The 22078-nt window shown below is 53.4% G+C and overlaps 1 protein-coding gene across 1 annotated transcript; it reads right to left on the reverse strand.

Moving 5' to 3' along the window:
- Nucleotides 1–1794: 1794 nt before the first annotated feature.
- LOC120996665 lies at nucleotides 1795–17112 on the reverse strand. Its single transcript, XM_040426777.1, has 4 exons — nucleotides 16843–17112; nucleotides 5190–5321; nucleotides 2169–2324; nucleotides 1795–2085 (listed from the first exon to the last, which is right to left on the reverse strand). Exons 1-4 carry the CDS (start codon nucleotides 17035–17037, stop codon nucleotides 1795–1797), a joined length of 774 nt encoding a protein of 257 aa, XP_040282711.1. The 5' UTR covers nucleotides 17038–17112.
- Nucleotides 17113–22078: the final 4966 nt, after the last annotated feature.

Raw genomic sequence — 22078 nt, forward strand, 5'->3', positions numbered from 1 at the left:
TAAGATTGACAGGGCAATCATATTCCTGATGGGGAGGTAAATCCTGACATCCACTCTCAGAAAAAAAAACTGCAAACTCGGATATAAAAGAGGGTGCAGCCTTAGTAGTAACCACAGAAAAGGATGTATTGAGACAATGATCAATGCAATAGTCCCCCAATCCAGAATCTGCCTAGCTTGCCAATCGACAACCTTGCTTGGCAAGCCATGGTAAACCCAGAACCATAGGTGCAGGGAAGGGAGACCTTCCAAGACAAAAGACGAGAGAACTTCTTGATGAAAGTCACCCACTCTTAACCTGATGTCATGCAAAACTTGCGACAAGCACCTCTGAGTAAGAGGGGCAGAATCAATAGAAAATACAGGAATGTCTTTTTTTAATGTACTTGGTGATTACCCGTGCATGCGGACAAACTGAGCATCAATCAAGTTCACCCCGGCCCCGCTGTCGATAAATACTTTAATTTCCACCGTTTTTTACTCTAGCGCCCCCTCGGCTGTCAGGAGAAATCGTGTACTACCAGCAAAGGACAAATGCACATTCTCTGAATCCCCACTCACACCTCCGAGTCAAAGGAATACGGTACGTTATGTAATAGAGCGTCCTGAGAGAGCGGGCCCTTAGATCTCTCTCTCAGGCGTCTATCAGTACGTACAGCCAAAGACATAGCGGCTTCCAAAGACTCAGGATTCTCATGAAAGGCCAAAGCGTCCTTCCGCCTCTCAGATTATTCCTGACAAAACTGGCTACGGAGAGCTGGATCGTTCCACTCAGTATCCGTAGCCCACCTCCTAAATTCGGAACAATAGATCTCCACCAAATGCTCTCCCTGACGCAGGCTGCGTTATTTAGTCTAGGCCAGGGAGATTCAGTCCAGGTCATCATAGATGAGACCTAAAGCTCCGAAAAATGCATCTACCGATCGGAGAGACTGTGATACGGTCGGCAGAGAAAAAGCCCAAGACTGGGCGTCACCTTTAAGCAACATTACCACAGTGTATAACACCCACTAACATCCACCCACTAGCCGTGCAGTCTACCATTACCACAGTGTATAACAGCCAGCCTCTAGCCGTGCAGTCTACCATTACCACAGTGTATAACATCCAGCCTCTAGCCGTGCAGTCTACCATTACCACAGTATATAACATCCAGCCTCTAGCCGTGCAGTCTACCATTACCACAGGTGTATAACATCCAGCCTCTAGCCGTGCAGTCTACCATTACCACAGTATATAACATCCAGCCTCTAGCCGTGCAGTCTACCATTACCACAGTATATAACATCCAGCCTCTAGCCGTGCAGTCTACCATTACCACAGTATATAACATCCAGCCTCTAGCCGTGCAGTCTACCATTACCACAGTGTATAACATCCAGCCTCTAGCCGTGCAGTCTACCATTACCACAGTGTATAACATCCAGCCTCTAGTCATGCAGTCTACCATTACCACAGGTGTATAACATCCAGCCTCTAGCCGTGCAGTCTACCATTACCACAGTGTATAACATCCAGCCTCTAGCCATGCAGTCTACCATTACCACAGTATATAACATCCAGCCTCTAGCCATGCAGTCTACCATTACCACAGTGTATAACATCCAGCCTCTAGCCATGCTGGATCTATTACTTTTCATTCAAATCTACGTTGCACTTTAGTTTCGTAGCAAATAACTTACAAAGACATAGTCCTCCACCAGAGCAGATGTTAACCCTAAGTGAGCCTAACTCTCCTGGGAAATTTATTCATGTGGGGGTGGGTGTTCCCGCGGCCCGTTGCAGGTAATAGTCTCACAAACTTACTACATATAACACGTAACATATAAACACAATGCAAAGTCTCATATTATTAATATTCATAAAAATAATAATCCAAATAGTGAAGAAATATGCAACATATTTGTATGTATGGAACGCCCCCAAAAACATACAATGCATTTCTACGTGTCTCTTCTTACATTGTGACGTCTGAGTCCGGGGGTCCTCCATCATGGCCTCCTTGTACAGGTCCTCATGTCCTTCTAAATACTTCCATTCCTCCATGGAGAAATAGACAGCGACATCCTGACACCTTACAGGAACCTGACAACACAATGACATCATGATCACTCAGACTCTTCCAGTGCTGGTACTGGAGTATTTCCCAGTATTCCCAGCAGTGTCACCTCTCCAGTCAGCAGCTCCATCATCTTGTGGGTGAGTTCGAGGATCTTATGCTCATGTATCAGGGGGGGAAGTTCTGTAATTGGGGTTCTGCTCCACCCTCCTAACTCACTGATGTTGGGATTCCCCCCTGATGTCTTCTTCACTATTGTGTAGTCCTGTGGATGGAGAAAGACATTTCCAGAACTGAACCCCAGTATTCCTTCCTCAGTGAAAAGCTGGAGATTATGACCACCCATGTATAAGAGACAACAATCTGGAGTACTGGGGTCAGTCCTGCATATGTTGACAATAAAAAATGGTCCAAAGAAGGCAACAAAAATGGTGAAAGCCAAAAATGTATTAGGAAAGGCTTAAAGAACTTAATAGGTTTTCCTCCCACACTCCAAAAATATACAAATAGTCAAAAATGCGTCTATATAGATGTCAGACTAGATGGACCATGTGTTCTGCCGTAATCTTGTGTCTATATAGATGTCAGACTAGATGGACCATGTGTTCTCCTGCCGTAATCTTGTGTCTATATAGATGTCAGACTAGATGGACCATGTGTTCTCCTCCTGCCGTAATCTTGTGTCTATATAGATGTCAGACTAGATGGACCATGTGTTCTGCCGTAATCTTGTGTCTATATAGATGTCAGACTAGATGGACCATGTGTTCTCCTCCTGCCGTAATCTTGTGTCTATATAGATGTCAGACTAGATGGACCATGTGTTCTGCCGTAATCTTGTGTCTATATAGATGTCAGACTAGATGGACCATGTGTTCTCCTGCCGTAATCTTGTGTCTATATAGACGTCAGACTAGATGGACCATGTGTTCTCCTGCCGTAATCTTGTGTCTATATAGATGTCAGACTAGATGGACCATGTGTTCTCCTGCCGTAATCTTGTGTCTATATAGACGTCAGACTAGATGGACCATGTGTTCTCCTGCCGTAATCTTGTGTCTATATAGATGTCAGACTAGATGGACCATGTGTTCTCCTGCCGTAATCTTGTGTCTATATAGATGTCAGACTAGATGGACCATGTGTTCTCCTGCCGTAATCTTGTGTCTATATAGATGTCAGACTAGATGGACCATGTGTTCTCCTGCCCTAATCTTGTGTCTATATAGACGTCAGACTAGATGGACCATGTGCTCTCCTGCCGTAATCTTGTGTCTATATAGACGTCAGACTAGATGGACCATGTGTTCTCCTGCCGTAATCTTGTGTCTTATATACATGTCAGACTAGATGGACCATGTGTTCTCCTGCCGTAATCTTGTGTCTATATAGACGTCAGACTAGATGGACCATGTGTTCTCCTGCCGTAATCTTGTGTCTATATAGATGTCAGACTAGATGGACCATGTGTTCTCCTGCCGTAATCTTTTGTCTATATAGACGTCAGACTAGATGGACCATGTGTTCTCCTGCCGTAATCTTGCGTCTATATACATGTCAGACTAGATGGACCATGTGTTCTCCTGCCGTAATCTTGTGTCTATATACATGTCAGACTAGATGGACCATGTGTTCTCCTGCCGTAATCTTGTGTCTATATAGATGCCAGACTAGATGGACCATGTGTTCTCCTCCTTCCATCATCATCTATGTGTCTATATAGATGTCATACGAGATGGATCGTGTGGTCCCCTCCTTCTATCATCTTCTATGTGTCTATGCAGATGTCAGACTACATGGACCATGTGTTCTCCTCCTGCCGTCATCTTCTCTGTTCTATATAGATGTCAGACTAGATGGACCATGTGTTCTCCTCCTGCTGCCATCTTCTATGTGTATATATAGATGTCAGACTAGATGGACCATGTGTTCTCCTCCTGCTGCCATCATCTATGTGTCTATGTAGATGTCAGACTAGATGGATCATGGGATCTCCTCCTGACATCATCGTCTATGTGTCTATATTGATGTCAGACTAGATGGATCATGTGGTCGGTCCCCTCCTTCCATCATCATCTATGTGTCTATATAGATGTCAGACTAGATGGACCATGTGGTCCCCTCCTTCCATCATCTTCTATGTGTCTATATTGATGTCAGACTAGATGGATCATGTGGTCGGTCCCCTCCTGCCATCATCATCTATGTGTCTATATAGATGTCAGACTAGATGGACCATGTGGTCCCCTCCTTCCATCATCTTCTATGTGTCTATATAGATGTCAGACTAGATGGACCATGTGGTCCCCTCCTTCCATCATCTTCTATGTGTCTATATAGATGTCAGACTAGATGGACCATGTGGTCCCCTCCTTCCATCATCTTCTATGTGTCTATATAGATGTCAGACTAGATGGACCATGTGTTCTCCTCCTTCCATCATCTTCTATGTGTCTATATAGATGTCAGACTAGATGGACCATGTGGTCCCCTCCTGACATCATCGTCTATGTGTCTATATAGATGTCAGACTAGATGGACCATGTGGTCCCCTCCTTCCATCATCTTCTATGTGTCTATATAGATGTCAGACTAGATGGACCATGTGGTCCCCTCCTTCCATCATCTTCTATGTGTCTATGTAGATGTCAGACTAGATGGACCATGTATTCTCCTCCTTCCATCATCTTCTATGTGTCTATATAGATGTCAGACTAGATGGACCATGTGGTCCCCTCCTTCCATCATCTTCTATGTGTCTATGTAGATGTCAGACTAGATGGACCATGTGTTCTCCTCCTGACATCATCGTCTATGTGTCTATATAGATGTCAGTCTAATGGTAGAAATCATCCCTTCAGGCCACACTCTCATCACCCGATCCTCTTGTACCTGCTGTGTCCTCTTGGTTTTCAAGCGTCTACTTACTATTCTCATATAACTACTTCAACATTACTATTGGTCGTCATAGTGGTGGCTGATCTTCATGTCCTCCATCACTTGGAAGGCCTGGAGGACTGTTATGCAGCTTCATGGACTCTTTGTATCACTTCCTATGATGGATTCTCCTTCCTGATGTCCAACTCGTTACAGAATACAATAAAGAAGAGAGAAATCTAGAAAAGTTTACCTCTCCGCTCAGCAGGGAGATGATCTCCAAGGTGAAGTCTAATATTCTTCTGCTGATCTCCTTCCTGTCCATCTTTGGTGGGTCATTCAGGAGAAAAATGGATGAACTGGAGGCTTCTAGTACTGCAGGCCCCTTAAGGAAGAGAAAATGGAATCATCCAGGGGATAAGAGCATTAGTGATACCCAGAAGAGCACTTACTGACCTAGGAGAAACCCTGCTTCTCAGAGCCTCCAGCACATGGCACACAGGGGGACCCTAACACAATGTGTGGTGTATCCACAGGGTACGGGAGAAATGTCTTACACAGTCAAGAACCACTTCTCTGACCCACACCTAGGAGGAAACTAGAGGACCCCCGAGCCACGACCCACCTTCTGAGGCTGTCCATGTGGAGAATGAATGGAGACGTGGCTGTATACACAGTGCTGTATTTACAATTAGGCACCCGAGGGCATGTACCTAGGGCAGGGCTGAGTAGGGGGTGGTGCCAGAGGTTTTTTTTACCACTTGGCCGTCCCCCTTGCCAACTGGGTAACCTGGTCACAAAAAAGGGAGGTGAGTCGGGGGGCTGTGGTGCTCTGCAGAGACCCAGCAGAAAGCACTACCAACCAGGACCAGCTCTAGATTTGCTATACTGAAAGAGCTGAAGGACCTGTGATGATATCACCATCAGGAGGGGCGGGAGCTCATATATATCTGGAAGTGATAGGAGGAGAACATTTAAATAATTGGAAGTTCTGTCTCCATCAAATAGTGGTAATGCATGGATGGACTTCACTGACAGTAAAGGGATGTGGTTTTCATTAGATAACCTGCCATTTACCTTACAAGAAGATGCAGCATGAGGAGACATGTCCTGCGTGGCAGACGGACAAACACCAGACATCTAGGGCTGCGAGTATTCTATTGATCAATCCAACGATTCATTGATTACTCTAATAACAAAAAACTAATTAAAAGAACGTTTTTCTTTATAAAAACTCATCACCCCCTTCCCCCGTGCCATCAGCTGACCCCCCCAGTGCCATCAGCTTCCCCCCAGTGCCATCAGCTTCCCCCCAGTGCCATCAGCTGCCCCCCTCCAGTGCCATCAGCTGCCCCCCAGTGCCATCAGCTTCCCCCCAGTGCCATCAGCTGCCCCCCTCCAGTGCCATCAGCTTCCCCCCAGTGCCATCAGGTTCTACCCCAGTGCCATCAGCTGCCCCCCTCCAGTGCCATCAGCTGCCCCCCAGTGCCATCAGCTCCCCCCCAGTGTCATGAGCTTCTACCCCAGTGCCATCAGGCTCCCCCCTAGTGCCATCAGCTGCCCCCCTCCAGTGCCATCAGCTGCCCCCCCAGTGCCATCAGCTGCCCCCCCAGTGCCATCAGCTGCCCCCCCAGTGCCATCAGCTGCCCCCCCAGTGCCATCAGCTGCTCCCCCCAGTGCCATCAGCTGCCCCCAGTGCCATCAGCTTCCACCCTAGTGCCATCAGCTCCCCCCCAGTGCCATCAGCTCCCCCCCCCCCAGTGCCATCAGCTGCACCCAGTGCCATCAGCTTCCACCCCAGTGCCATCAGCTTCCACCCCAGTGCCATCAGCTTCCACCCCAGTGCCATCAGCTTCCACCCCAGTGCCATCAGCTCCCCCCCAGTGCCATCAGGTTCCCCCCAGTGTCATGAGCTTCTACCCCAGTGCCATCAGGCTCCCCCCTAGTGCCATCAGCTGCCCCCCTCCAGTGCCATCAGCTGTCCCCCAGTGCCATCAGCTACCCCCCCAGTGCCATCAGCTGCCCCCCCAGTGCCATCAGCTGCCCCCCCCAGTGCCATCAGATGCCCCCCCCCCCAGTGCCATCAGCTGCCCCCCCAGTGCCATCAGCTGCCCCCCCAGTGCCATCAGCTCCCCCGTGTCATCAGCTCCCCCCAGTGCCATCAGCTGCCCCCCAGTGCCATCAGCTGCCCCTCCAGTGCCATCAGCTGCCCCCCCAGTGCCATCAGCTGCCCCCCCAGTGCCATCAGCTGCCCCCCAGTGCCATCAGCTGCCCCTCCAGTGCCATCAGCTGCCCCCCCAGTGCCATCAGCTGCCCCCCCAGTGCCATCAGCTGCCCCCCCAGTGCCATCAGCTGACCCCTCAGTGCCACAAGCTGACCCCCAGTGCCATCAGCTTCCACCCCAGTGCCATCAGCTGCCCCCCTCCAGTGCCATCAGCTGCCCCCCAGTGCCATCAGCTGCCCCCCAGTGCCATCAGCTGCCCCCCAGTGCCATCAGCTGCCCCCCCAGTGCCATCAGCTGCCCCCCCAGTGCCATCAGCTGCTCCCCCCAGTGCCATCAGCTGCCCCCCCAGTGCCATCAGCTGCTCCCCCCAGTGCCATCAGCTGCCCCCAGTGCCATCAGCTTCCACCCTAGTGCCATCAGCTCCCCCCCAGTGCCATCAGCTCCCCCCCCCCAGTGCCATCAGCTGCCCCCAGTGCCATCAGCTTCCACCCCAGTGCCATCAGCTTCCACCCCAGTGCCATCAGCTTCCACCCCAGTGCCATCAGCTCCCCCCAGTGCCATCAGCTCCCCCCCAGTGCCATCAGCTCCCCCCCAGTGCCAACAGCTGCCCCTCCCAGTGCCATCAGCTGCCCCTCCCAGTGCCATCAGCTGCCCCCCAGTGCCATCAGCTGCCGCCCCCAGTGCCATCAGCTGCCGCCCCCAGTGCCATCAGCTGCCCCCCAAGTGCCATCAGCTCCCCCCCAGTGCCATCAGCTGCCCCCAGTGCCATCAGCTGCCCCCAGTGCCATCAGCTGCCCCCAGTGCCATCAGCTTCCACCCCAGTGCCATCAGCTTCCACCCCAGTGCCATCAGCTCCCCCCCAGTGCCATCAGCTCCCCCCCAGTGCCATCAGCTGCTCCCCCCAGTGCCATCAGCTGCCCTTCCAGTGCCATCAGCTGCCCCCCCAGTGCCATCAGCTGCCCCCCCAGTGCCATCAGCTGCCCCTCCAGTGCCATCAGCTGCCCCCCCAGTGCCATCAGCTGCCCCCCCAGTGCCATCAGCTGACCCCTCAGTGCCACAAGCTGACCCCCAGTGCCATCAGCTTCCACCCCAGTGCCATCAGCTTCCCACACAGTGCCATCAGCTTCTCCCCAGTGATATCAGCTTCCCACCAGTGCCATCAGGTGCCACCGCGTGACATCAGGTGCCACCGCGTGACATCAGGTGCCCCCCCATGCCATCAGGTTCGCCCCTAGTGCAATCAGTTGCCCCCCAGTGCCATCAGCTGCCCCCTCAAGAGGAAAGTGCGGGCTGGCGTGTGACCACGGATCGGTGAGTAATAGCAAGCGCTTCATTCCCGCTCGGTGGTCACATGACAGAAACGGATCCTCGATGCAAGAAATTTGCATCAAGGATTTGTGTGTGTTGAATTACTCGATTTAGCCCTACAGACATCAGACTCCATGTGACACTGTCCTCCTGTCCATACTGGATCTTTAGTGTAAAACCTGTGGAGCGCTGAGCTAGAGACCCCGTTACACTGCAGTAATGGTGGCGATCACTAGAGGCGGATCTCAGTATTACAGAACAAACCAGTAGGACAAACCAGAAATGGGCTCCTACCTAGGGCCACACGACTCAGGGTCAGCGCTGGAATAGGGAGCTCATTAACACGGTGGTCACACATGAGGCCAGAATCTCAGCAGCTTTCCCCCTTAGGGTCCCATCCCTGGCAGTTACCTGCACAGGTCACTTGTCTGCGCTCAGCATCGCCCGATAGCAGAACCAAAAGGAATGGTCACAACTGACATCACAGTGAAATCTCAGGACAAACGTCAATTAACGTTCAACTTAAAGGAGGTGTCTCATCTCTCTCAATAGGATAAACCTTCAAAGTCAGGTGTGGGTGCCACTCGCCTATCTAGAGAACGGCACACTGCACATGCGCAGCACACTCTCCATTCATCACTACAGGTGTGCTAAGCTACTTCCAGGAGTTCATATATAGAAATCACCTCTATGGGACTGACGGAAACAGCCAACATTAACATTGTGGTGAACAAAGGGTGGCCTCAGGTGCTCAGCTATTTCCAGCAGTCCTGTAGCAGTCTATAGACAGGGCACCGCGCTCACCGCTCCCTTCACCCCTATTGGAGGGCGGACTCAGGTAATTACAGCAGTCCTATGGTAGTCTATAGACAGGGCACCGTGCGCTCACCGCTCCCCTCACCTCTATTGGAGGGCGGCCTCAGGTGCTCAGCTATTTCCAGCAGTCCTATGGTGGTCTATAGACAGGGCACCGTGCGGTCACCTGTACCTTCACTTCTATCGCAAGGCGGCCTCAGGTATTTGCAGCAGTTCTATAGCAGAGTATAGACGGGGCACTGTGCGGTCACTGCTCCCTTTACCTCTATTGCAAGGCGGCCTCAGGTGCTCAGCTATGTCCAGCAGTCCTGTAGCAGAGCATAGACAGGGCACCGCGCGGTCACTGCTCCGTTCACCTCTATTGGAGGGTGGCCTCAGGTGCTCAGCTATATCCAGCAGTTCTATAATGGTCTATAGACAGGGCACTGTGCGCTCACCGCTCCCTTCACTTCTATTGGAGGGCGGCCTCAGGTAAATCCAGCAGTATTATGGTGGTCTATAGACAGGGCACCATGCGCTCACCGCTCCCTTCACCTCTATTGGAGGGCGGCCTCAGGTATTTCCAGCAGTCCTATAATGGTTTATAGACAGGACACTGTGCGCTCACCGCTCCCTTCACCTCTATTGGAGGGCGGCCTCGGGTATTTCCAGCAGTCCTATGGTGGTCTATAGACAGGGCACTGTGCGCTCACCGCTCCCTTCACCTCTATTGGAGGGCGGCCTCAGGTATTTCCAGCAGTCCTATGGTGGTCTATAGACAGGGCACCGATCGCTCACCGCTCCCTTCAACCTCTATTGGAGGGGGCCTCAGGCACTCAGGTATTTCCAGCAGTCTTATGATGGTCTATAAATAAGGCACCGCACGCTCACCGCTCCCTTCACCTCTATTGGATGGTGGCCTCAGGTATTTCCAGCAATCCTATGGTGGTCTATAGACAGTGCACCGTGCGCTCACCGCTCCCTTCACCTCTATTGGAGGGTGGCCTCAGGCACTCAGGTATTTCCAGCAGTCTTATGATGGTCTATAAATAGGGCACCACACGCTCACCGCTCCCTTCACCTCTATTGGAGGGTGGCCTCAGGTATTTCCAGCAATCCTATGGTGGTCTATAGACAGGGCACAGCACGCTCACCGCTCCCTTCACCTCTATTGGAGGGTGGCCTCAGGCACTCAGGTATTTCCAGCAGTCCTATGGTGGTCTATAGACAGGGCACCACGCGCTCACCGCTCCCTTCACCTCTATTTAAGGGCGGACTCAGGCACTCAGGTATTTCCAGCAGTCCTATGGTGGTCTACTATAGACAGGGCACCGTGCACTCACCGCTCCCTTCATCTCTATTGGAGGGCGGCCTCAGGCACTCAGGTATTTCCAGCAGTCCTGTAGCAGTCTATAGACAGGGCACTGTGCGCTCACCGCTCCCTTCACCTCTATTGGAGGGCGGACTCAGGTATTTCTAGCAGTCTTATCGTGGTCTATAGACAGGGCACCGAGCGCTCACCGCTCCCTTCACTACTATTGGAGGGTGGCCTCAGGTATTTCCTGCAGTCCGATGGTGGTCTATAGACAGGGCACCGCGTGCTCACCGCTCCCTTCACCTCTATTAGAGGGTGGCCTCAGGTATTTCCAGCAGTCTAATGGTGGTCTATAGACAGGGCACCGCGCACTCACCGCTCCCTTCCCCTCTATTGGGGGCGGCCTCAGGAATTTCCAGCAGTTCTATGGTGGTCTATAGACAGGGCACCGCGTGCTTACCGCTCCCTTCACCTCTATTGGAGGGGGCCTCAGGTATTTCCGGCAGTCCTATGGTGGTCTATAGACAGGGCACTGTGCGCTCACAGCTCCATTCACTTCTATTGGAGGGGGGCCTCAGGCGCTCAGGTACTTCCAGCAGTCCTATGGTAGTCTATAGACAGGGCACAGCGCGCTCACCGCTCCCTTCACCTCTATTGGAGGGCGGCCTCATGTATTTCCAGCAGTCTAATGGTGGTCTATAGACAGGGCACCACGCGCTCACCGCTCCCTTCACCTCTATTAGAGGGTGGCCTCAGGTATTTCCAGCAGTCTAATGGTGGTCTATAGACAGGGCACCGCGCGCTCACCACTCCCTTCACCTCTATTGGAGGGCGGCCTCAGGAATTTCCAGCAGTCCTATGGTGGTCTATAGACAGGGCACCGCACGCTCATCGCTCCCTTCACCTCTATTGGAGGGGGGCCTCAGGCACTCAGGTATTTCCAGCAATCCTATGGTGGTCTATAGACAGGGCACCGCTCGCTCACCGCTCCCTTCACCTCTATTGGAGGGTGGCCTCAGGCACTCAGGTATTTCCAGCAGTCCTATGGTGGTCTATAGACAAGGCGCCGCTCGCTTACCGCTCCCTTCACCTCTTTTTAAGGGCGGCCTCAGGCGCTCAGATATTTCCAGCAGTCCTATGGTGGTCTATAGACAAGGCACCGCGCGCTCACCACTCCCTTCACTTCTTTTGGAGGGGGGCCTCAGGCACTCAGGTATTTCCAGCAGTCCTATGGTGGTCTATAGACAGGGCACCGCGCGTTCACCGCTCCCTTCACCTCTATTGGAGGGCAGCCTCAGGCGCTCAGGTATTTCCAGCAGTCCTATGGTGGTCTATAGACAGGGCACCGCGCGTTCACGGCTCCCTTCACCTCTATTGGAGGGGGGCCTCAGGCACTCAGGTATTTCCAGCAGTCCTATGGTGGTCTATAGACAAGGCGCCGTTCGCTCACCGCTCCCTTCACCTCTATTGGAGGGGGGCCTCAGGCATTTCCAACAGTCCTATGGTGGTCTATAGACAGGGCACCGCGCGTTCACGGCTCCCTTCACCTCTATTTGAGGGTTGCCTCAGGCACTCAGGTATTTCCAGCAGTCCTAAGGTGGTCTATAGACAGGGCACCGCGAGCTCACCGCTCCCTTCACCTCTATTGGAGGGGGGCCTCAGGCACTCAGGTATTTCCAGCAGTCCTATGGTGGTCTATAAACAGAACGCCGCTCGCTTACCGCTCCCTTCACCTCTATTTAAGGGCGGCCTCAGGTATTTCCAGCAGTCCTATGGTGGTCTATAGACAGGGCACCGCGCGCTCACCGCTCCCTTCACCTCTATTGGAGGGGGGCCTCAGGCACTCAGGTATTTCCAGCAGTCCTTTGGTGGTCTATAAACAGGGCGCCGCTCGCTCACCGCTCCCTTCAAATCTATTGGAGGGCGGCCTCAGGTATTTCCAGCAGTCCCATGGTGGTCTATAGACAGGGCACCCCGCGTTCACGGCTCCCTTCACCTCTATTGGAGGGTGGCCTCAGGCACTCAGGTATTTCCAGCAGTCCTATGGTGGTCTATAGACAGGGCACCGCGCGCTCACCGCTCCCTTCACCTCTATTGGAGGGCGGCCTCAGAAATTTTCAGCAGTCCTATGGTGGTCTATAGACAGGGCACCGTGGGGTCACCGCTCCATTCACCTCTATTGGAGGGGGGCCTCAGGCACTCAGGTATTTCCAGCAGTCCTATGGTGGTCTATAGACAGGGCACCGCGCGCTCACCGCTCCCTTCACCTCTATTGGAGGGCGGCCTCAGGCGCTCAGGTATTTCCAGCAGTCCTATGATGGTCTATAGACAGGGCACTGCGCGCTCACCGCTCCCTTCACCTCTATTGGAGGGCGGCCTCAGGCGCTCAGGTATTTCCAGCAATCCTATGGTGGTCTATAGACAGGGCACCGCTCGCTCACCGCTCCCTTCAACTCTATTGGAGAGCGGCCTCAGGAATTTCCGGCAGTCCTATGGTGGTCTATAGACAGGGCACCGTGGGGTCACAGCTCCCTTCACCTCTATTGGAGGGCGGCCTCAGGTATTTCCAGCAGTGCTATGGTGGTCTATAGACAGGGCGCCACTCGCTAACCGCTCCCTTCACCTCTATTGGAGGGGGGCCTCAGGCGCTCAGGTATTTCCAGCAGTCCTACGGTGTTCTATAGACAGGGCACAGCGCGCTCACCTCTCCCTTCACCTCTATTGGAGGGGGGCCTCAGGCGCTCAGGAATTTCCAGCAATCCTATGATGGTCTATAGACAGGGCACCGCGCACTCACCGCTTCTTTCCCCTCGATTGGGGGGCGGCCTCAGGAATTTCTAGCAGTCCTATGGTGTTCTGTAGACAGGGCACTGCGCGCTCACCGCTCCCTTCACCTCTATTGGAGGGGGGCCTCAGGCACTCAGGTATTTCCAGCAGTCCTATGGTGTTCTATAGACAGGGCACCGCACGCTCACCGCTCCCTTCACCTCTATTGGAGGGTGGCCTCAGGCACTCAGGTATTTCCAGCAGTCCTATGGTGGTCTATAGACAGGGCACCGCTCGCTCACCGCTCCCTTCACCTCTATTGGAGGGCAGCCTCAGGCATTTCCAGCAGTCCTATGGTGGTCTATAGACAGGGCACCGCGCGCTCACCGCTCCCTTCACCTCTATAGGAGGGGGGCCTCAGGCGCTCAGGTATTTCCAGCAGTCGTATGGTGTTCTATAGACAGGGTGCCGCTCGCTAACCGCCCCCTTCAACTCTATTGGAGGGGGGCCTCAGGCACTCAGGAATTTCCAGCAGTCCTATGATGGTCTATAGACAGGGCACCGCGCACTCACCGCTTCTTTCCCCTCGATTGGGGGGCGGCCTCAGGAATTTCTAGCAGTCCTATGGTGTTCTGTAGACAGGGCACTGCGCGCTCACCGCTCCCTTCACCTCTATTGGAGGGGGGCCTCAGGCACTCAGGTATTTCCAGCAGTCCTATGGTGTTCTATAGACAGGGCACCGCACGCTCACCGCTCCCTTCACCTCTATTGGAGGGCGGCCTCAGGCACTCAGGTATTTCCAGCAGTCCTATGGTGGTCTATAGACAGGGCACCGCTCGCTCACCGCTCCCTTCACCTCTATTGGAGGGGGGCCTCAGGTATTTCCAGCAGTCCTATGGTGGTCTATAGACAGGGCACCGCGCGCTCACCGCTCCCTTCACCACTATTGGAGGGGGGCCTCAGGGATTTCCAGCAGTCCTATGGTGGTCTATAGACAGGGCACCGCTCGCTCACCGCTCCGTTCACCTCTATTAGAGGGTGGCCTCAGGTGCTCAGGTATTTCCAGCAGTCCTATTGTGGTCCATAGACAGGGCGCCGCTCGCTCACCGCTCCCTTCACCTCTATTGGAGGGCGGCCTCAGGAATTTCCAGCAGTCCTATGGTGGTCTATAGACAGGGCACTGCGCGTTCACCGCTCCCTTTACCTCTATTGGAGGGCGGCCTCAGGCACTCAGGTATTTCCAGCAGTCCTATGGTGGTCTATAGACAGGGCACCGCGCGCTCACCGCTCCCTTGCCCTCTATTGGAGGGGGGCCTCAGGCGATCAGGTATTTCCAGCAGTCCTATGGTGGTCTATAGACAGGGCGCCGCTCGCTCACCGCTCCCTTCACCTCTATTGGAGGGCGGCCTCAGGAATTTCCAGCAGTCCTATGGTGGTCTATAGACAGGGCACTGCGCGCTCACCGCTCCCTTCACCTCTATTGGAGGGCGGTCTCAGGCGCTCAGGTATTTCCAGCAGTCCTATGGTGGTCTATAGACAGGGCACCGCTCGCTCACCGCTCCCTTCACCTCTATTGGAGGGCGGCCTCAGAAATTTTCAGCAGTCCTATGGTGGTCTATAGACAGGGCAACGTGGGGTCACCGCTCCCTTCACCTCTATTGGAGGGGGGCCTCAGAAATTTTCAGCAGTCCTATGGTGGTCTATAGACAGGGCACCGTGGGGTCACCGCTCCCTTCACCTCTATTGGAGGGGGGCCTCAGGCACTCAGGTATTTCCAGCAATCCTATGGTGTTCTATAGACAGGGCACAGCGCGCTCACCGCTCCCTTCACCTCTATTGGAGGGGGGCCTCAGGTATTTCCAGCAGTCCTAAGGTAGTCTATAGACAGGGCACCGCACGCTCACCGCTCCCTTCACCTCTATTGGAGGGGGGCCTCAGGCGCTCAGGTATTTCCAGCAGTCCTATGGTGTTCTATAGACAGGGCACAGCGCGCTAACCGCTCCCTTCCCCTCTATTGGAGGGGGGCCTCAGGTATTTCCAGCAGTCCTATGGTGATCTATAGACAGGGCACCGATCGCTCACCGCTCCCTTCACCTCTATTGGAAGGGGGCCTCAGGCACTCAGGTATTTCCAGCAGTCCTATGGTGGTCTATAGACAGGGCACCGTGCGCTCACCGCTCCCTTCCCCTCTATTGGAGGGAGGCCTCAGATATTTCCAGCAGTCCTATGGTGTTCTATAGACAGGGCACCGCTCGCTCACCGCTCCCTTCACCTCTATTGGAGGGGGGCCTCAGGCACTCAGGTATTTCCAGCAGTCCTATGGTGGTCTATAGACAGGGAACCGTGCGCTCACCGCTCCCTTGCCCTCTATTGGAGGGGGGCCTCAGGCGCTCAGGTATTTCCAGCAGTCCTATGGTGGTCTAAAGACAGGGCGCCGCTCGCTCACCGCTCCCCTCACCTCTATTGGAGGGCGGCCTCAGAAATTTTCAGCAGTCCTATGGTGGTCTATAGACAGGGCACCGTGGGGTCACCGCTCCCTTCACCTCTATTGGAGGGGGGCCTCAGGCGCTCAGGTATTTCCAGCAGTCCTATGGTGGTCTATAGACAGGGCGCCGCTCGCTCACCGCTCCCTTCACCTCTATTGGAGGGCGGCCTCAGAAATTTTCAGCAGTCCTATGGTGGTCTATAGACAGGGCACCGCGCGCTCACCACTCCCTTCACCTCTATTGGAGGGCGGCCTCAGGTATTTCCAGCCGTCCTATGGTGGTCTATAGACAGGGCACCGCGCGCTCACCGCTCCCTTCATCTCTATTGGAGGGGGGCCTCAGGTATTTCCAGCCGTCCTATGGTGGTCTATAGACAGGGCACCGCGCGCTCACCGCTCCCTTCATCTCTATTGGAGGGGGGCCTCAGGTATTTACAGCAGTCCTATGGTGGTCTATAGACAGGGCACCGCACGCTCACCACTCCCTTCACCTCTATTGGAGGGCAGCCTCAGGCGCTCAGGTATTTACAGCAGTCCTATGGTGGTCTATAGACAGGGCACCGCACGCTCACCACTCCCTTCACCTCTATTGGAGGGGGGCCTCAGGCGCTCAGGTATTTACAGCAGTCCTATGGTGGTCTATAGACAGGGCACCGCGCGCTCACCACTCCCTTCACCTCTATTGGAGGGCAGCCTCAGGCGCTCAGGTATTTCCAGCAGTCCTATGGTGGTCTATAGACAGGGCACCGTGCGCTCACCGCTCCCTTCACCTCTATTGGAGGGGGGCCTCAGGCGCTCAGGTATTTACAGCAGTCCTATGGTGGTCTATAGACAGGGCACCGCGCGCTCACCACTCCCTTCATCTCTATTGGAGGGCAGCCTCAGGCGCTCAGGTATTTCCAGCAGTCCTATGGTGGTCTATAGACAGGGCACCGTGGGGTCATGCTAGGAGTTAGGAGGGAAGAAGAGGATTAATGCTTCTATAGAGATCAGACCTTCTGAAGAACACTTACCTTGTACTGGAGCCACAAGACAACTCTTATTACCAAAATCCAGAAATTAACAAATGCAGTCCGGGGGCCACAGCCAGCGGGGGCCCCTTGTAAATAATATAGCCTCAGTATACAGAAAGAACGGCTGATAGCAGAGAGAGCAGGACAACTGCAGTCACCACACAGCAGAAGGACCTGTGATGACGTCACCGTCATGTGACCCGTCCTTCAGGGGGCGGAGCTAGGCGGTTTCCACTACAGAAAGGGGTGAAAGACTTGTGACAGTGTCGCCATTGGAAAAATCAACTTAGAAGTCCCACCAGCTCCGCTGCTAAGCTCCGCCCCTAAAGCACTGATCACATGACAACACTAACATCGCAGGTCCTTAACCTACACTGGACATGAAAACTGCAGAGCTCCGCCTCCTGAATAATTAGTCACGTGATATTATAGGTCCATGAATCTACTCTCTATTGCTGAGCTCCGCCCCTCAGGCTGTAATCCCAGAACATGAAGTCATCACAGGTCCTCAATAGACACATCTAAACAGCAAAGCGAGAGCGGCATCTTCACAGGTCCTGAACTAAAGAGACTAGGCATTGCTAAGCTCCGCCCTCCACTGATCACATGATAGTGACATCATCACAGGTCCTGAACTAAAGAGACTAGGCATTGCTAAGCTCCGCCCTCCTCTGATTACATGTAAGTGACATTATCACAGGTCCTGTACTAAAGAGACTAGGCATTGCTAAGCTCCGCCCTCCTCTGATCACATGACAGCCGCATCTTCACAGGTCCTGAACTAAAGAGACTAGGCATTGCTAAGCTCCGCCCTCCTCTGATGACATGATAGTGACATCATCACAGGTCTTTCTACCCTAGCAGTGTAACACATAAAGAGAGGAAAGGATAAACCCCATGAATGGGAATGACCTTCTGACGTCAAGGAGGCACGTGACATACTGAAATCACGTGACCGCAAAGCGCATGTATATTCATGCAGAGTGACGGCGTCTGAAGTGAATGGAAGCAGCTGAATCCTCTACTCCAGGGTCCTGGTCCTCACCAGTGATAGGAAGCAGCTAAATCCTCTACTCCCAGGAGCTGGTCCTCACCAGTGATAGGAAGCAGCTAAATCCTCTACTCCAAGGTCCTGGTCCTCACCAGTGATAGGGAGCAGCTAAATCCTCTACTCCCAGGACCTGGTCCTCACCAGTGATAGGAAGCCGCTAAATCCTCTACTCCAAGGTCCTGGTCCTCACCAGTGATAGGGAGCAGCTAAATCCTCTACTCCAAGGTCCTGGTCCTCACCAGTGATAGGAAGCAGCTAAATCCTCTACTCCTAGGTCCTAGTCCTCACCAGTGATAGGGAGCAGCTAAATCCTCTACTCCAAGGAGCTGGTCCTCACCAGTGATAGGAAGCAGCTAAATCCTCTACTCCAAGGTCCTGGTCCTCACCAGTGATAGGGAGCAGCTAAATCCTCTACTCCAAGGAGCTGGTCCTCACCAGTGATAGGGAGCAGCTAAATCCTCTACTCCAAGGTCCTGGTCCTCACCAGTGATAGGAAGCAGCTAAATCCTCTACTCCAGGGTCCTGGTCCTCACCAGTGATAGGAAGCAGCTAAATCCTCTACTCCAAGGTCCTGGTCCTCACCAGTGATAGGAAGCAGCTAAATCCTCTACTCCAGGGTCCTGGTCCTCACCAGTGATAGGAAGCAGCTAAATCATCTACTCCAAGGTCCTGGTCCTCACCAGTGATAGGAAGCAGCTAAATCCTCTACTCCAAGGTCCTGGTCCTCACCAGTGATAGGAAGCAGCTAAATCCTCTACTCCAGGGTCCTGGTCCTCACCAGTGATAGGGAGCAGCTAAATCCTCTACTCCAAGGTCCTGGTCCTCACCAGTGATAGGAAGCAGCTAAATCCTCTACTCCAAGGAGCTGGTCCTCACCAGTGATAGGGAGCAGCTAAATCCTCTACTCCAGGGTCCTGGTCCTCACCAGTGATAGGAAGCAGCTAAATCCTCTACTCCAAGGTCCTGGTCCTCACCAGTGATAGGAAGCAGCTAAATCCTCTACTCCAAGGAGCTGGTCCTCACCAGTGATAGGAAGCAGCTAAATCCTCTACTCCAAGGAGCTTGTCCTCACCAGTGATAGGAAGCAGCTAAATCCTCTACTCCAAGGTCCTGGTCCTCACCAGTGATAGGAAGCAGCTAAATCCTCTACTCCAGGAGCTGGTCCTCACCAGTGATAGGGAGCAGCTAAATCCTCTACTCCAAGGACCTGGTCCTCACCAGTGATAGGGAGCAGCTAAATCCTCTACTCCAGGGACCTGGTCCTCACCAGTGATAGGAAGCAGCTAAATCCTCTACTCCAAGGACCTGGTCCTCACCAGTGATAGGGAGCAGCTAAATCCTCTACTCCAAGGACCTGGTCCTCACCAGTGATAGGGAGCAGCTAAATCCTCTACTCCAAGGTCCTGGTCCTCACCAGTGATAGGGAGCAGCTAAATCCTCTACTCCAAGGTCCTGGTCCTCACCAGTGATAGGGAGCAGCTAAATCCTCTACTCCAGGAGCTGGTCCTCACCAGTGATAGGAAGCAGCTAAATCCTCTACTCCAGGAGCTGGTCCTCACCAGTGATAGGAAGCAGCTAAATCCTCTACTCCCAGGTCCTGGTCCTCACCAGTGATAGGAAGCAGCTAAATCCTCTACTCCAGGGTCCTGGTCCTCACCAGTGATAGGAAGCAGCTAAATCCTCTACTCCAGGAGCTGGTCCTCACCAGTGATAGGAAGCAGCTAAATCCTCTACTCCAGGGTCCTGGTCCTCACCAGTGATAGGAAGCAGCTAAATCCTCTACTCCAGGAGCTGGTCCTCACCAGTGATAGGGAGCAGCTAAATCCTCTACTCCAAGGTCCTGGTCCTCACCAGTGATAGGGAGCAGCTAAATCCTCTACTCCAGGAGCTGGTCCTCACCAGTGATAGGAAGCAGCTAAATCCTCTACTCCAGGAGCTGGTCCTCACCATTGATAGGGAGCAGCTAAATCCTCTTCTCCAGGGTCCTGGTCCTCACCAGTGATAGGAAGCAGCTAAATCCTCTACTCCAGGGTCCTGGTCCTCACCAGTGATAGGAAGCAGCTAAATCCTCTACTCTAAGGTCCTGGTCCTCACCAGTGATAGGGAGCAGCTAAATCCTCTACTCCAGGAGCTGGTCCTCACCAGTGATAGGAAGCAGCTAAATCCTCTACTCCAGGGTCCTGGTCCTCACCAGTGATAGGAAGCAGCTAAATCCTCTACTCCAGGGTCCTGGTCCTCACCAGTGATAGGAAGCAGCTAAATCCTCTACTCCAGGGTCCTGGTCCTCACCAGTGATAGGAAGCAGCTAAATCCTCTACTCCAAGGTCCTGGTCCTCACCAGTGATAGGGAGCAGCTGAATCCTCTACTCCAGGGTCCTGGTCCTCACCAGTGATAGGAAGCAGCTAAATCCTCTACTCCAGGGTCCTGGTCCTCACCAGTGATAGGGAGCAGCTAAATCATCTACTCCAAGGTCCTGGTCCTCACCAGTGATAGGAAGCAGCTAAATCATCTACTCCAAGGTCCTGGTCCTCACCAGTGATAGGGAGCAGCTAAATCCTCTACTCCAGGGTCCTGGTCCTCACCAGTGATAGGGAGCAGCTAAATCCTCTACTCCAGGGTCCTGGTCCTCACCAGTGATAGGGAGCAGCTAAATCCTCTACTCCAGGGTCCTGGTCCTCACCAGTGATAGGGAGCAGCTAAATCCTCTACTCCAAGGTCCTGGTCCTCACCAGTGATAGGAAGCAGCTGAATCCTCTACTCCAGGGTCCTGGTCCTCACCAGTGATAGGGAGCAGCTGAATCCTCTACTCCAGGGTCCTGGTCCTCACCAGTGATAGGGAGCAGCTAAATCCTCTACTCCAAGGTCCTGGTCCTCACCAGTGATAGGGAGCAGCTAAATCCTCTACTCCAGGGTCCTGGTCCTCACCAGTGATAGGGAGCAGCTAAATCCTCTACTCCAAGGTCCTGGTCCTCACCAGTGATAGGAAGCAGCTGAATCCTCTACTCCAGGGTCCTGGTCCTCACCAGTGATAGGAAGCAGCTGAATCCTCTACTCCAGGGTCCTGGTCCTCACCAGTGATAGGAAGCAGCTAAATCCTCTACTCCAAGGTCCTGGTCCTCACCAGTGATAGGGAGCAGCTAAATCCTCTACTCCAGGGTCCTGGTCCTCACCAGTGATAGGAAGCAGCTAAATCCTCTACTCCAGGGTCCTGGTCCTCACCAGTGATAGGAAGCAGCTAAATCCTCTACTCCAGGAGCTGGTCCTCACCAGTGATAGGAAGCAGCTAAATCCTCTACTCCAGGGTCCTGGTCCTCACCAGTGATAGGGAGCAGCTAAATCCTCTACTCCAAGGTCCTGGTCCTCACCAGTGATGGGGAGCAGCTGAATCCTCTACTCCAAGGTCCTGGTCCTCACCAGTGATAGGGAGCAGCTAAATCCTCTACTCCAAGGTCCTGGTCCTCACCAGTGATAGGAAGCAGCTAAATCCTCTACTCCAGGGTCCTGGTCCTCACCAGTGATAGGAAGCAGCTAAATCCTCTACTCCAGGAGCTGGTCCTCACCAGTGATAGGGAGCAGCTAAATCCTCTACTCCAAGGTCCTGGTCCTCACCAGTGATAGGGAGCAGCTGAATCCTCTACTCCAAGGTCCTGGTCCTCACCAGTGATAGGGAGCAGCTAAATCCTCTACTCCAAGGAGCTGGTCCTCACCAGTGATAGGAAGCAGCTAAATCCTCTACTCCAGGAGCTGGTCCTCACCAGTGATAGGGAGCAGCTAAATCCTCTACTCCAAGGTCCTGGTCCTCACCAGTGATAGGGAGCAGCTGAATCCTCTACTCCAAGGTCCTGGTCCTCACCAGTGATAGGGAGCAGCTGAATCCTCTACTCCAGGGTCCTGGTCCTCACCAGTGATAGGAAGCAGCTAAATCCTCTACTCCAGGGTCCTGGTCCTCACCAGTGATAGGAAGCAGCTAAATCCTCTTCTCCAGGGTCCTGGTCCTCACCAGTGATAGGAAGCAGCTAAATCCTCTACTCCAAGGTCCTGGTCCTCACCAGTGATAGGGAGCAGCTGAATCCTCTACTCCCAGGTCCTGGTCCTCACCAGTGATATAGAGCAGCTAAATCCTCTACTCCAGGAGCTGGTCCTCACCAGTGATAGGAAGCAGCTAAATCCTCTACTCCAAGGTC

Source organism: Bufo bufo, chromosome 3, assembly GCF_905171765.1.
Source record: "Bufo bufo chromosome 3, aBufBuf1.1, whole genome shotgun sequence".
Lineage (NCBI taxonomy): Eukaryota > Metazoa > Chordata > Amphibia > Anura > Bufonidae > Bufo > Bufo bufo.

Bases quoted from the DNA above. Each gene is read 5' to 3' on its own strand.
- LOC120996665 (XM_040426777.1), bottom strand. From the start codon at position 17,037: ATGACGGTGACGTCATCACAGGTCCTTCTGCTGTGTGGTGACTGCAGT. The intron at 5,322-16,842 runs GTAAGTGTTCTT...CTCTTCCTTAAG, and splicing joins TCTTGTGGCTCCAGTACAAG to GGGCCTGCAGTACTAGAAGC. The intron at 2,325-5,189 runs GTAAACTTTTCT...CTCCATCCACAG, and splicing joins TCTCCCTGCTGAGCGGAGAG to GACTACACAATAGTGAAGAA.